Genomic DNA, 16,130 nt, shown 5'->3' on the forward strand with positions numbered 1-16,130 from the left:
AACCATGTGCACAAAATCAAGCATCTGTTAATAGTCTTTTTTTGTTTCCTGAAGGATGGGGAAAATAATAAATCAAAATCAGTCCCTGTAAAATTAAATTTTTTCAAGCAACAGTTTTAGTTGATTACATCAACACAGTCTAGAAGTATATTCTGTACTCAGTAACACCTTCAGTTAGAAATTGTACAGTCATGTATCAGAATCTGATAGTTGTTTGTAAAGTGTGCTTGCAACAAGATTCTAAGTATTTATAGCTAAAGAAAGAATAAATTACATACTAACCTCAGTATGGAGAGGAAACATCTATGTGGCTTATTTACATATTCTGAAATAGCTGAGCCTTATCTCTAAGTGTCTTAAGATATCCTCTGTGGTTAAGACTAAAATTTTTACTATTAGACTAAATAAGAAGCTTGCTTTCATCTCTGAAAGAACCAATAAAATGATTGCTTGAAAAGTGAACTTAAAAAAAATGTTAAATTTGAGGGGTATCAAGTATCTATTTAGAATATTTTTTGTCTTCTGACAGGCATAGATGGTTTTCACTCCAAGGTGTTAAGTGAAGTGCTTTAATATGCTTATTGTATTTAACAACAAATAAGAAAAAACTGTTTCTTGGTTAATAATTGATAATCTTTGAGTAGCTATAAAACACAGTTTAGTATCAGTATCAAATTAAATTAAATTAGGAAGTAGGAAGTCCTCCTTTAACCTGGGAAACTGTTCATAACTAGTTAGAATATTGTTATAAAGGCCAAAGTGAAGAACTGTTAGGTTTCAAAGTGATTATATGCTGGCAATCCTTCCTAAGATATACTGAAAAAAAATCTAAGAAAATATTCTACAAGTTCAACTCCATATAACCTTATAATATGTCACTTGGAAGTTCTTCAGATGATTTCTCCTTCATAAATTCTTACACATCTTCACAGATATGCTATGGTGCCAGCTCTGTGTTTCCTAGATGCTAGAATTTACCATGGGTAAGGTGATTATTGGAAAAGGTAGATGTATAATTCTAGCATTATCAAAGATATTCTGAAAAGTAGTGGAAATCTAAATTTTACAGGAATTTTTCTTCTATCACTTTCCCTGTATTTCAGTGATCGCCTGAACTAGTCTCTTTCATCACATGTTCATACTCATGACAAAATCACTTTATACCTCTCAGACAGTGTAAAGTCTACAGAATATGTAATTATTTTTTGTCAGCTTTATTGGTCCTTTCCCTGGTAGAATGGTGTAAATTTATTATAGCATAAATGAGAATCAGACTCTTCTTTTTATTTCTTCAGTATAGTTTGAGGCTTTTACACACTTCCTCCTAATGCTTTTGTCTTACACTAAACCGTGTTGTGACTTGAGTGTATTGTACAAAAGACCAGAGGTAATGATTCCTAACTATACCAGATATTTAGAAAATTTATCACCTTTTTTTTGGCAACATATAAGGGAAACAAAATAAAAGGAACTAAATTTCTGTTACATGGGGGGTTTTTTTGTTTTTCCTAAGAAAGTATAGCTTTTCTCAAGCATTGCTTGGGTAGTAGTTTTTTCTAAAGTATTCTTTGAGATATAAACACTAATTCATTTAGGTTTTTTCTATAGCAGGGAAATTCTGAACAACATGGCATAAGACACCAAATACATCTATTTTTAAATAAAGTAATCATAAATATTTTCATATAACTAGTCTAATCTTTGCAGAGACATAAGCACATTAAGATAGAATTCATGGCAGTATCGTAAATATTGTAAATATTCTGTGTACTTTATCTTGAATTGCAGACCATCAATTTGAAACTGAAAAATATTTTAAAATGTTATATATGGTTGGTAGCTATATTAAGCCTTATGAAAAACATAAACTACAGTTCTTGTCTACTGGCAGTAACTGCATTCTCTTACAAAATCTGAAATACTAAAAGCAACAGAACTGAAATCACTCTAAAAATCTCTCTAAATGTTATCTTTATTTTTTATGTCAAGTGTTCTAAACTGGAACGTAATAATTTTCCTGAACACGCACAGTATACCATAGTAATTAGCATTTGAATGTGTGTTAGCAGCTTTTATGACAACCTGTTTTAAGAACTTGTTAGAGCTTTTCTAAAGTGAATATCATGGATAGAAAAATAAAGCATCACTTGAGCATTTGCAAAAATTACATAGCATTATTTGCTTTCCCTTTTACATCCACTGTAGTCTGTGATGTGTTTTATTTCTGCAATTTTTAAATAAATTGCATTAGAGAGCATAACTGTATGTCATTGCTCCACTGCATCTCACTAAATGAAAACGTACTACAAACTCCTGGTCAATTTATAATACTCACTATATGATCATTATTTTCCCTGGAACTTGTATTTCAAAAATGCTTATGGTATACTCAATTTTACATTATGAAACTTCCGTCAGTAAGGTAAGACATATATTCTGTGAAGAAACTTCAGGGTAGAATGCTAATATTTAAGTGTCCTTTCTTCACAGCTGTAACTTGCCCCAGCATAGAGACTCTGCTCTCAGAACATGTTGTCTGGAGACTGATTTCTGGGTCACTGAATGAGTATGGAGCTCAAGTCATGCTCAGCTGCAGTCCTGGATATTATTTATTGGGTCGAAGACTCATACAGTGCAGGACTAATGGAACCTGGAGTGTAGGCAATGAAAGGCCAAGTTGTAAGGGTAAGGAACATACATGTTTACAGAATATCCTATTCTTTTTAATACATATATTTTATTTTATAAATAAAGTTTTTTTAAAAAAAATATTTTGCTATCAATCTCCTCTAAGTAAGCAAAAATGAAATTTTCATTAACTTGTTGAAATTAATTGCTTCAAACTCTTCATGTGTAAAGTACAATATATTTCATACAAGAGTCAATGAAGTAGCATTCAGAAGATCAATCTGGACGATGATCTATGTCTGACTATGGATTTATTCAACTAGATAATGCATAAGTATTTAGAGAATACTATAGAGATAATGTTATTGCTTCAGAAGATTCGAGATTAGAATTAGATTAGAAGATGATATTGCATTGACCTCTTGGATGAAGCATGAAAATTGTACTGTTGGAGAAACATATATATGAGCTTTTATAATGTCTTAATATGAAAGTGTCATAAATCACATCAGCCCTGACTTTGGATGTCAGGATGTCTAAAGATTTGTAGAACCTTGACATTCTCAGTGGGATCATACAGTTGTCAAAGGTTACTGTATCGGAGTCTAAATGAATCCCCCCAAAACTTAGTTTCTTCTTTTTCCAAAGTGTTATTTACTTTGGTTGGAGAGGATATGTGGCACATCAGCTAGTTCTGCTACCCTTAAAGCAGAAACTTTTCCTACATTATGGTAGTACTTACAGGCTCTCTTTCAGTGCCAGGGCAGCACAGAAGATCTGAAGGAAAATGGCCAATTGACAAGCCTAGCATAATAAGCAGAACTGGAAATAAAATTTAGGCATTCAGGTTTTCAGAGTAGTATGTCATTTCAGTGAGATATTCAAATTTAGTATTTCACTCTGAAAGACATACTTTACTTTCTGATTAGAAAGTGACTTATTTTTTTCTTAAATTCAATGAACTTTCTAATCTTAGAAGGTATTTGAGAATGGCAATTCTCAAATAAACAAGATGAATCAATAAGAGAATTTTTATGGCAGCATTGTAGGAAAGAATTCTTTGGATCAGGTGAACAGTTTACTAAATTATACCTTCTGGTATTTTTTAAGCAAAGGGAACAGAATCATTCTGCTCCGTCAAACTCTGTTAAGTCTGCAGGCATGTCAATAACTAATACCTTCTGATAAATGTTACCAAAAGTATTTCATGTGATTCTATGATAGTGATAAGAGAATGAGCATAAACATTGTAAGTTTTCATATTTCAAATAAATGGTTGAGCAAAACCTTCAGTATGATGTACATATTGTGACAAACAGAAGAAAATATTTACCTAAATACAAGCTCCTAATGCCATATGAGACAAACTACAGTACCTAAGCTGGTAGATACTAAAAAGAACTACGGAGAGATTCTTAACCTTCTTCAACAGCAGCTGGAGGCTAGACAGAACACCCAAAGTCATCTCAGATGGTACTGAATCACTCCCATAGGTGATTCAATTATAAATTGACACAGTCTCTCATCAGTACAGGAAAGTGTGTGGCTACAAATCTAAGGCATGGAATTTTCAGAGGCTGTATTAGAGAATGAGCTAGTATAGGAAAAGAAGAACAAAGAAAAGAGAACAAAGAAGGATGTACATCATTTAACTAAAAATAATATAAACCAATATTTATTTTCTAGAAAAGAAAATAATTATTTAAGATGTTTTTAGAACAAGGCTGAGAGAGCTACATGTAACAACAATCAATGCAATACATACATGAAAGCAGTGTCTTATCTAAATAATGATGGGTTGCGGAATTATGTTGGTTCTGTTCCGTTAGTTTTGTTTCAGGAAAATTTCCTTTTGAAAATATTCAGTTGGAAAAATAAGGTGACTTTTCTATATCTCTTATAAACCAGTAATAGCTATATCAATTTTCTTTTCAAATTTGAAACTGAGTTTTTTATTTATTAACTGCAACTGTGTCCTTTTCCTTTTATGCACACATACTAAAAAATCTGGTTTTGTATTTGCTGCCTAATATGCAGCTACTGTTCAGCTGATGAGAAGTCTTTGAAAAGCTAGTTCTTGACCAACCTTTACAATTACAGAATTTTTATGTAAGTAGAAAATGAGGTGACTCATATGGGATGCAGTTAACCAAAAACAAAGTATTAGGTAGATACAGAAACCGAAGGAGTTGCTGATTGAAGATACATTAGTTTATTTATAAGACAGGTACATTATTTTGCCCTTTGATAGAGGACTGATTAGGATTTAATTATGACAAACTTCATCCCTGAAGAGATGTTCAATAATACTTCCATTGGATATAGATCATTAAGATCCAGAAATACACTATGGAGTATTTTGAGAAGTCTGGTATTTACTTTCTGTCTGTCATTCAAATGCTAAGGGTAGGTTATATAAATATAGATTCTAGCTGTTTATAGTTCTTAAGCAGCAGGAAAGCTAACTGAAACACTGATGATAAGGCATTTATATCATATTTATCAATATCTACTTGTGAATAGTGTCTCTAAAGGAATTGTGAAACAGCCAGTTGAGGGGGTTTTGGATTAAGAGAGACCTAATTAGTAAATTTATTTTATTTGTTTAAGAATATACTGAACAGGTGCCTAACAAATCATGAGGTGGTTCATTATTCATGTAGTTTTTATTTTTATTTTACTTTTAACTGGAACTGTAATAAAAAATAATAAAGCATTTGTAATATGTTTAGAACAATTCATTCTATTGCATTTTAGGAAAATAATTTGATTTTTTTAACATATGCATAAGTGTAATTAATATTCAGCATTAGCATTAGAAGTTACAATGTTACAGTACTCCACAAATTACATTAATGTGACTTGATTGTAGTCAAAAGGAGTCTTATCCACCTCTGGAAACCTTATGTGCATAAGAAACTTTGATCACATATATTCTGATTATGACTGAGTTAACTGCACAGTGGTATGTACTTGATTTTATCTACCCAATTCCATGTTGTTTGCTATAGTGAACCTTTTAAAATATAGAAGTATGTGGCCTTGAGGTTTCAGATAGGAAGTCTAGTTGTGATTAACTTACTTTTGAAAATAAACCCATTATTTATGCTAATGTATAATAAAATACAATTTAAGGTCTTGAAAGCATCTTAAATTACAATACTATTGATATATTTTTCTAGAAACAAGAGACATGACAGAACAGTTTTAATTAAATTAGTTAGATACATTCTTAGAAGATAATTTTTCATGTGGTGCCTGTAATAGCTGTGGGTTGCAGCTGATGCTACAGAAGGTTTCTGTGATAATGGGTCAAGTCTAGCCTTAAGAAAAAACAGAAGATTTATATTTTTAGCAAGCAGACTACCATATATGTTATATGATTATGAATAGTAGTGGGGAATAAGAAAAAAGGCAATTCATAACAATTCAGAGTACTACATGTTAAAAAAAAGATAGTATCTTTAAACAGACATAACATTTAAAATGGCCAGGGAAAGTATATTTAAGGAGCGGCCAGGAGTATGTACACATGGAATATAACCACAGCCTTCCTGGACATTCATGTAATTCTCTTGTTTCAGAACTGGAAATACAGATTGTGTTTAAGATGCTGTCAAGATGTGAAGGTATCCTAATGAATGTTCAGATTTAGAAGCTGTGTTGCCAAATCAAGCTTAATTTTAAGCCCTTATTGTGGAATACAACTCTTATATTTATTCCTATTACGTTTACTTCTTAAAAAAATGTGAGGTGGTATATTGTCTTCCAGTCTAAGTAATTATGAAAAGTATTTTCATATTTCAGTTTGTTCTGTTGTTTGGGTTTTTTCCTAGTTATCTCCTGTGGTGGTCTTCCATCTCCACCAAATGGAAATAAGATTGGAACCTTAACAGTGTATGGAGCTACTGCAATATTCACCTGTAACACAGGATACACATTAGTTGGTTCTCATGTGAGAGAATGCTTGGCAAACGGTCTCTGGAGTGGTACTGAAACCCAATGCCTAGGTAAAAAACAAATTTCTGTTTCTTCTTTTGTTTTGTTTTGTTTTAATCAAACACAGTATCAAGTACTGGAATTCAGCTCTTATCAAGCAGCAACATTTTTAAGTCAATGAAAAATAAAGATATCTTAAATACAGAAATATTCTCTACTGCATATGATTTTATACTACTCTACTAACATATAACTTTTTATTAGAAATTAAATTGTATTTAATGTTGTTGGAATGCTTTTTGGACCAGGAGGGTTTTTTAAGTGACTCGATTGCCCACATTTACAGTACTTTGATTTGCTTTGTTGAGCAGTCATAGGGTGTGTGGTGAAACTAAGCTGGAAAATGAGCATCAGTTCAGGAGTATTCCTGGTGCATTCCAACTACAAATGAGCTTTCAGCATATTGAGCATTCAGTTAAGGGAAGCAGACAAGAGACAGCCCAAAGGAAAGCAAAACCAACACCCTTCCAAACCCTGAGATGTATATAGTTTGGACCTTAAGTTCTCACCCCAACTCTTTCATTCTTCAGAGCCACTCATATTGGTTTGCACTCCTAATATAGACAGAAGAAAACTGTTTTCTTTTTCCATCACCTTTGAGGTTCAGCAGTGGGTGTATTCCTGGCTGTGGACAGTATATTTATTTATGGAATCTTTTATTTGCTTTGTCTACCCTTATTTTGCAGATTTTCTACTTGCCCCACAGCTGAATGTACTCAGCTGCTCTCAGGAAAGGAGGAATCTCTTCTTTCTTCTCCAGAGTTCAGCCTCACTTAAAAAGCAGATTTCTTCTCTGCTGCCTAGCCACATCCTTTTAGCAGAACACATAGTATTCCATGCCTATCTAGTACCTTTTAAACAAAACAGTTTGACCCCTATCATATGCAAGAATTGAATTGTTTTACAGAGGAAATAATTAAATATTTTTTAAAACCCCAAAACCAACTAGAGTAACTAAGATATCATTATCCAGAATAATCCACATTCTTGTTTTTTGCAGCAATGAAACAGTAAAAACATTGTTTTATAAAGAAACGGTAGTAGCTGTAACATGAATTGTCAAAAATTATTCTTTATCCAGAACTCACTTCTTATAAAATTTTCAGGTAGGCTAGAGCAATGTTTGACTAATTAGATGTATGTCTAACAGTAATATTTGACTTAAAGCTTTTAAATAAATTATGCTGATTCATTTCTAAATTATGAAATCCCTTGTCCTCCCACTCTGTAGAAACATTAAATTTTTAAAAATATATTAACACAAAAATTTTACATGTAAAAAACAAAATGCCAGTTATCTTCCTCTGACCTTGGTATCTTCAAAACATCCTATTAAAAGAGGTGGATAGATATGTTTTGCAGTATGTCATGAAGATCAACATACTTCCTAGCTGAAGAAATTAATTCAAATCAAAACTGAAAACAACCTTTTTCTAAGCCTCACTTCTTCAAACCTTAATGCTGTCTGAAGAATCCCTGACGTTGTCAAATCCATGAACCAAGTCAAAATAAACCTGACAACCTAAACATTTACAATAAGTCAGTGTCAATATGGATCTGTGAGAAAGAAGTTTTACATATACCTAAAGAACTGATAACAAAAGGTTGCTGAACATTTTTAGACATATGAATCCATTCTTAACTTTCTAAATATCAGTAGTGTTACTGTCTTTCTGTGTTCAGATAGACATACATATGATCTTTGGCATGTCAGGTTGCTGGTGCTCATTACCATATAAGTGATAAGTAGGTAGTCTATGATGTTTTGCCTTAAATTTCTAAGCAAAGTTACTTCATAGTACCATCATAAAGGGTATTTGCAGTTATTGAGCTTTGAGTTCATGCTCTCACCAAGGTGTAAAACTGAAAGAAATGGCTACAGTTCCCCTGAGCAAAAATTAGAAAATCAGAGCTGCATTTTAAAACACAGCAACATTCCTCAGGTAGATTATTATATTAAAAGAAACAGCGAACATCTGCATCACAATATCCAGGTGTGTTGGGACCACATAGCAACTCAATCATGTCTTCAAAAAATTTTTTTCAAGTATCATAAATTTCATCTTAGCAGGTTATTAAGAAAAAGGGATAGCAAGTATCATTAGATAAGCATGATTTTTAACAGAGTACTAGTGACAACATCCTGCATTTCTGGGGATCTTTAATGCCTGAAAATACTTCTAGAGAAAATATTTTGAAACAGGTTGCAAGCCACAAGACAGTAATGCACTAACAGACAAAAGCATAATAATCTAACCTCGATGAAAAAAATATGGAGTTATCAGCTGCATATTAACTCTATTCTTCATCAGCATAGAACAGACAATTTGATGGGATATAGGTGAAATACAGAAACATGGGAGTCTTCTCTCGGAGACAGGGATAAAATCTCAGTCTTTGTGTCCTACTTGCTGTGTTGATTGCCTTTTCTTCTTTCAATTCAGATACTAGGCTGCAGCAGCAGGGAAAATGAAGACAGAATCTTTTCAGAAAAAAAATAGCATGAGATCATGTAATTCAGATCTGAATTAAGACTTTATAATGTTTGCTCATGTATTCCTGATTGAGTTCTTCATTTTGCAATAGTAATGTTTATAGTACAATTTTTGTGAAGATAGTTTTACAGTATGTCATCTCTTAAGATACTGAGTGTTCAGAAGTAGTGATCATTGTCTCATAGAGCTGACCTAGCTTCTAAATGGTAGTTCATTATTAGTGAGTTCACAGCAAGATCTAGTTGTTTCTGGCAAAGTTTGTGAAAAGGAAAAACACTTTTCTGGCTTGATATATTTTCAATTCCATACACTTTATTTTTCAATTTAAAATATGCTGTATTAAGAGTGACGTCATCTTGATGTAAGAAATAATGACATAAAAGGAGTATACTTTAATTACTACTTCTTTTGATATTTAGAGCAGTAAAGGAGTAAAATAAATCTTTGTTTTACCTAGGAAAAAGAATTCCACTGAGGTGCCGGTTAAGGGAATACTATGCTTCAGCATTACTTTTTCACATACATAAGTTCATCAGTTCCACAATGGAAATATATTTGGTTTGTATGTGAAGATATATCAGCTTCTTGATAGTGTCAGGTTATCCCTGGACTGATGCTGATCAACAAAATGCTGGAATTGCAACTGTGAAGATCCAAAAGCCCCAAATTTGCATGTGTAAGAGTATTTTCCTCAGCCCCTTCTTCTGTTGCAAACATGCAAGCTATATTGTAAAAAAAAAAAAGAGCTATTACCCCTCATTTTTTTGCAGTGTTATACTATTCATTGCCAGTGTAGTGACACCTGCATATAATAATTTCAAGCATGAAGATATGCGTTAGCATTCATTCATTTTAACTAACCTGAAATACCACTTCATCACCTGATCAATAATAATAGTATTTAGTACTTATGTACTGCTTTTCTTTTTTGAACGGCTATACACACAGAATAATTTGGCTGCCAACATATACAAACTAAATAATATACAAATCTCAATGGATTCTATTTGTATTATAAATAACTCTTGCCCATGGAAGGCTGGAAAAGATTTTTTTCTTCTAGTCTGACTACTGAGAAATATATTTTACCACTGAACACCCCAGAAGATTAACTGTCTACAGTAGCCATAAATCTAGATTCAAATAGTGTAGGAATGGAGAAGAACCGATCAGTACAGGCCTTAGATAGTGAACAATACTAGTTTATTTTTGAAGTCAGTTTAAAAACTACACACAGTGAAGCTTTTAGCTCTTTGGGAAACAGGTAATAAGTTTACTAGATCTCATAGTTAGGAAAGACTGTCTCTATATACAGCTTGAATTTAATTTATATGAATTCAGTCTTTTCTTCCCCAGGAGTGATTTGCTGTTAGATTTTGTCTGCTTCATTTTTTTACAAATCCGCATTGAAATTGGTATCCATTACTATTATCTTATCCCCTTGGTCATAACTAATAACTTTTTTTTTTTCCACCTGACTATCTGCATTTTAAATGATTTCTACAGATCTATTCCCACTTGTAATAAACACAGGACCTCTTGCAGGAATTATTACTGCAGTAAGAGCAATGCTTGTCTTATGATACTTCCCAATTCTTTTTCTAAAAAAATTGATGGACTTTGGTTCCTATTTGATGTATCAGATTGATTGCATTGTTGAATGCAGCCCTATGCTTAGAACTGTTAAATGCATGGATCTACCTCACAAGACAAAAAAGATCACATTTAGAGCTGGAAGGTTGTTAATCACTATTTAGTCTTTGCTATTTCAAAATCAGACAAGCTCTATAGTGCCAAAAATACTCCACAGCTCTGAGTGTGAAAGTCTAGATTTGAGTTATCACATGCATGCTGTAGAAGGTTGAATTTCTGCTACTAAACCTCTTTCTGCCTCTCTGCATTCTCTCACATAAGGGATATTCACACCATGTACTTTAGGAACCTAATTTAGATGCAATTTAGAGTACAATCTAAGATCCTAAATTCCCAACAAGGTCAATGGAACTATGCAGGCTTCTCCAGAGAGCAATTCAGGAAAGGTAAATTCGTAAATTTTAAAGCTAGATAATGTGAATGCCGCCAGTTGTGTGTTCCTAAATTTCAAGGACAGCATGCACCAAATTTATTTCAGAGGTGCCTTTAGGACTTACCTGAAGCCTGTGAAAATCAGGAGGCAAACACCCAGGGAGCTTTGAATGAGCCTTTCCATTTCAAAGGAATGATAATGAGTCAGAGGTGCATTTTACTTACACTGTACCTGCATGACTGTAATTCAGGACAGCTATAGATGAAAATAGGTATGACTTTATGCTACCCACTAGTCTGTGTAGAATCAGTTTATGATTTCAGGCCAGCTGAGTATTCTAATTTCTGTATCTCAGGAAAGGGTTTGTCAAATCCTTATTATTTGTCTCAAAAGAAAGCTAAAACCAATGACTGTAGTTAATGAGTCCAAGGCTAAATATAAAACCTAAGTCTTCAGGTAGTTAGTATTATATGTATTTTTTCTTAGTTATACAAGGATAAATATGAATTGTTAGTCAAGATTTTTTTCAATTTCACTCAATTACTCACACTGCTGATATTTCATATCTCTTCCCCTTTTTTCCTTCCAAGAATAATTGCACTTATAAGTCACAAAACATATGTTTGTGTGCATGCTTTTTGTATGTGAGTAGCCACTCATACATGTAGAGCATAGATCAAACTGGAAGCATTTAAGATTTTGCTTAACTCTATCTCTATTATTAGTGCCATTCAATTATGGACAAAAGTGTTTTCCAGAACAGATATTTTTTTCTGACTTTTTATGACTTTCAGAAAAACTATAAATAAACAAGTCAAGGACATACTTTAAAATCTAAACTTAAATATAATCTACTCCATTCCAGTTTCATGAATGGTAGCATTTTTTTTTTCCAAAAAAGTAAGAATTCCGTATCTTATGTAATTCTGTAATATATATAATTCTCTACATTTGTCAGTGTGAAAAAATGCTTCTGCTGACTGTGCTTGTGTGAAAGTATCTGATCCCATAATCGATAATTTGTAGTTAAACTACAGTATGACATTGTGATATTGGCTTATATTTCAAATTCTTATTGATAGAATTATTTATATCTTGCTTTCCAGGTGTTTTAGAATAAAACTACTGAACCAGCCTTGAGCCATGTGAACAATTTCCTTAATTCTTGAGAGCATATTTTGTTAAATAATCCACTATCAGCCTCCTTAATATTCTTTTAATCTAATTTTACTTGATGGGAAAATTGCATACATTTTGTGTTATTGCAGTGCTCTTTGAGACCTTGAGCTATTGGAATGTTTAATCTAAATGAGTCAAAACTCCCAGAAAAATAATTAAATCCACTAGCTGGAATGATCTGTAAATGAAGTGACTCACATAATAAGTCCAGCAACTTGTTAAATCCCCATTTAAGAGAAAGTGCATAATATCTTGTATTTTGCATTATGACAGTTGGCACATCTCAGCTATCTTTATTCTTGAAATTTCCTGTGGTTCCCTGTGTTTGGCTTCAGTGCAGCAACTGCTTTTCAATTCTTCACTATTTAGGTCTAGAAAAATTTTAAAAAATCAAATGTATTCCATTCCATGTTGTATAAATGCAGCTTTTCTCTTCTCATTTTGCATCTGTTTCATAGATTTCCTTTCCCAAAATCTGCGATTGTCCCAATTGCCTGAGTGACAAGTTTCAGAATTGTTCCAGTGCCTGAATATTTAGTGCTGTGCAGAATTTTTTTCTTTAGGAGAAGACATTCTGATTAAAAGTGATGTATACGTCTGCTCTAATACATGGTTCATCTAGGCTGTAGATTAGCCACACTATGAATTTTTTACTCCTCGTAGTACAGTTGAGGGGGGAGAGATGATACAGCAGTAGAGGGAATCAATTAAGGAACTACTCAAATAAACTGAACTAGTATGTGTGTTTTGAGTGGATAAGTCTGAGGTGATGGCATATGTCATTGTGAGGTCACTTTCTACCATACTTGAAAGGCAGGAACAACTGCAATTACTGGAAAAAAAACAAGTATAACATCAGATTTCCAAAGAAGGCAAGAGGCTAGCTATTTCACCTCAGTCCCTGGAAAAAAATTAGGGAGCAAGTATTAGGAATTATGTCCATTTCCAGGCATAGGGAAAACAGGAGAATAATTGGGAACAGACAGGATGGAACAATCAAAAGCAAACCTTAATAATCTTACCGCCTTTTCTTATGATTGTTTCATCGGAAGTAGATTTCAGCAGATTTCAGCAGTAGATTTCTTTCACTTTCTGTTGTAGCAAAACTTTTGAAACAAGTCTTCCATAGTATCCTTGTACCCAAATTGAGAAGACAGGGACTGGATGGGAGGACTACAAAATGGGTGGAAAACTAATTGAACGACCAAACTCTGAGGGTAGTGTTTCATGATTCAAAGTATGACTAGTAACCAGTGGGTACTGAGGATGACTACTGAGGCCAATACCATCCAGCCTCTGTAAGTGACTTGGATAACAGGTTGGGGTGCAGCCTCAACAAATCTGAGGATGACAGCAAATGATGGGAGAACAGTTGATATGCTGGATTGCAGTACTGCTAGACAGAGGAACGTTGGGAATCTGGAGGAATGGGCCAACAGGAAGCTCATGAAGTTCAACAAAGACAAATACAGAATCCTGCACTTTTCCTGAAATAATGCCGTAAACAAGTATCAGCTTGGAACTGACTGGATAGAAAGAAGCTTTACAGAAAGCAACCCAGGTGACCTAGTGGAGAGGCTGAACAAGAGTTTAAAGTGTGGCCTTGCAGTAAAGACGATCACAGACTGGACTGTATGAGCAGCAGTGTAGTCAGTGGGTCACAGTTATTATTTCCTCTTCAGCATGCTTATGGAAAACTGTGTAGTTTTTGTGTCCTCCACCATACAAGAGATACTGGAAACTGAAGCAAGTCCAGAGGAAGGGCCCATTAAGGGGCTAGGGCCTGGAGTATGTGATAGACAAGGAGAGGCTGAGCGAGGCTGGAAGAGAGAAAATGGTAAGGGGGATCATAGTAGTAATTTGGACTGAGAACAATATGGTAAATTATTCCATGAGACATTTCAAGGAGCAAAAATGTGCTTTCAATGTTCGTGTTACTCTTTTTTGCCATACTCCCTGTCAGGGGACGAGTGGCTGTGTAAAAAGTTGAGAGTGAAAAGCTTACATTCATGCTTTCTTCCACAAATTTACCGAACAATATCACAATGTCTTCTTAAAGACATCAGCAATCCTACAATTAAGATTATTATAGTAATACTATATGTATGAAAAATCTAGTGGTATGTGTTTTACCCTTCTAGGATTTCAGAAAAACCATTAAGTGTAAATGAAATATACTGTCTAGCGTTATTAAAGGGGCTTTAGTAGAAAGCAGATTCAATCCCAAAGAAGCTAAGTTGCAAAGACTGCTGTTGATGGATACAGCCTGTGTGAAACAGAACATCACACACACACCCCCATTCTAGCAGTGGTCATGAGCCTCAGGTCCCTGTCCTCACATCCAAAATGAGGACTTAGCATAGTTTCAGATTAAATTATTGCCAGTTGTAATTAATCAGTGTCACTAAAAAAATAAACTTTTTTCTCCTCTTTAATCAGTAAAGAGAAATAGTTTCCTGCTCAGCAACTCTGTTTTCAAACAGAATGAAGAATCTGGAGAGAATAAAATCATTACTTGTCTTCCTTAGTGCCAAGAGTGCTATTACCCTGGAGTAATGCATTCTGTATTGTTTAACAGCAGCTGATGTAACTAAGGAGGAAACAGTGCTGGTACACATTCCTTCCTTTCCATGACTTTGTACAGCTGGAGAAGGTGGCTATTTTACATGTACTGATCAAATTGGAAAGCAATATAAAGAAGAGTTTATTATAATTTTGACATGAATATGAATTTACAAGCACAGAAAAGGTGTTAAATATGTCACTTTAGCTAAGAATCAGCTGAAGATAACATAAAGGTGATTACTGGGAAAGAATAAACACAAATAAAAACACTTTTTAGAATTCATTACTAAAAGACATTAATAAGTAAATATGAACCTAATTGTAGAAGCTGGAGCTGAATGTTAGGAAATATTTGAACATAACAAGATATACTTAGCTGTGGATTTTTTTTTTTTTGAGACGTCTGTATAGAAACCTGCTTTCTATGTTGCAGGCTTTAAATTAAGCTGGAGAAAATTTCTATTAAATATAAATATAAATAATATAAATATAAATATAAATATAAATATAAATATAAATATAAATATAAATATAAATATAAATATAAATATAAATATAAATATAAATACATAAACATAAATATAAATAAATATAAATCAGGGCCTAAATGGCATTGTAAAGGAGCTAATATAGCTAAGTGGGACATACATACATATCTGAAATGACTCAGTGTTTCTTCTCTTGAAGGCAATAGACTGGCTGTGATCCCACAGAAATGATTTATGTTTTCTTTACTTTTTTTAAAAATGAGGATTTGGGTTTGTTTTGGTTTTTTTAAAATTTTATTAGTCTTAGGATCTGTCTACTAATGTCTGAAGACCTGCTAGTGAGAAATCAGTTATATGTTGGATATGTATAATAACAAGGGCTATGTTTGTTCTAATAAAATAACAACACCGGGACATGCAAATAAGTATGAAACTTGATCATCTCTCCTATTAAATCATTAAAACAATGCCTAGACGTGTTTTTGGCTAAGGTTCTCCAAGACAATTTCCAATAACAGTTCAAGTTAGCTTAAACTAGTACTGATCCTGGTAGGAAGCTTCCTAGCAGCTGTGCTGGTCTGGAGGGCAAGAGATTTTCATTTTATGGATGTGGACTGCTCTGTGCTGGTTGGCTTCTGCCAGAGAATGGTCCCAACCATGTTTAATTTATTAGTAAAGATGATCTTGCAAAATCCGAGGCAAATATTGAATAAGAGAAATCAGAACTCTATAAGGAAATAATAGTATGGG

The 16,130-nt window shown here is 33.4% G+C and overlaps 1 protein-coding gene across 2 annotated transcripts in view; it reads left to right on the forward strand.

Moving 5' to 3' along the window:
- CSMD1 (CUB and Sushi multiple domains 1) overlaps positions 1 to 16,130 on the forward strand; it is a 1,270,279-nt gene that overhangs the window by 1,181,567 nt on the left and 72,582 nt on the right. For both annotated transcript variants that reach the window (XM_087775441.1, XM_087775442.1), the window contains exons 51-52: positions 2,491 to 2,685; positions 6,465 to 6,638. In XM_087775441.1, the coding sequence (XP_087631567.1) occupies positions 2,491 to 2,685; positions 6,465 to 6,638 (369 nt within the window). The remainder of the gene's footprint in view (positions 1 to 2,490; positions 2,686 to 6,464; positions 6,639 to 16,130) is intronic.

Source organism: Nipponia nippon, unplaced genomic scaffold (assembly GCF_047370975.1).
Source record: "Nipponia nippon isolate SJK-2023a ecotype South Korea unplaced genomic scaffold, ASM4737097v1 scaffold_4, whole genome shotgun sequence".
Taxonomy (NCBI): domain Eukaryota; kingdom Metazoa; phylum Chordata; class Aves; order Pelecaniformes; family Threskiornithidae; genus Nipponia; species Nipponia nippon.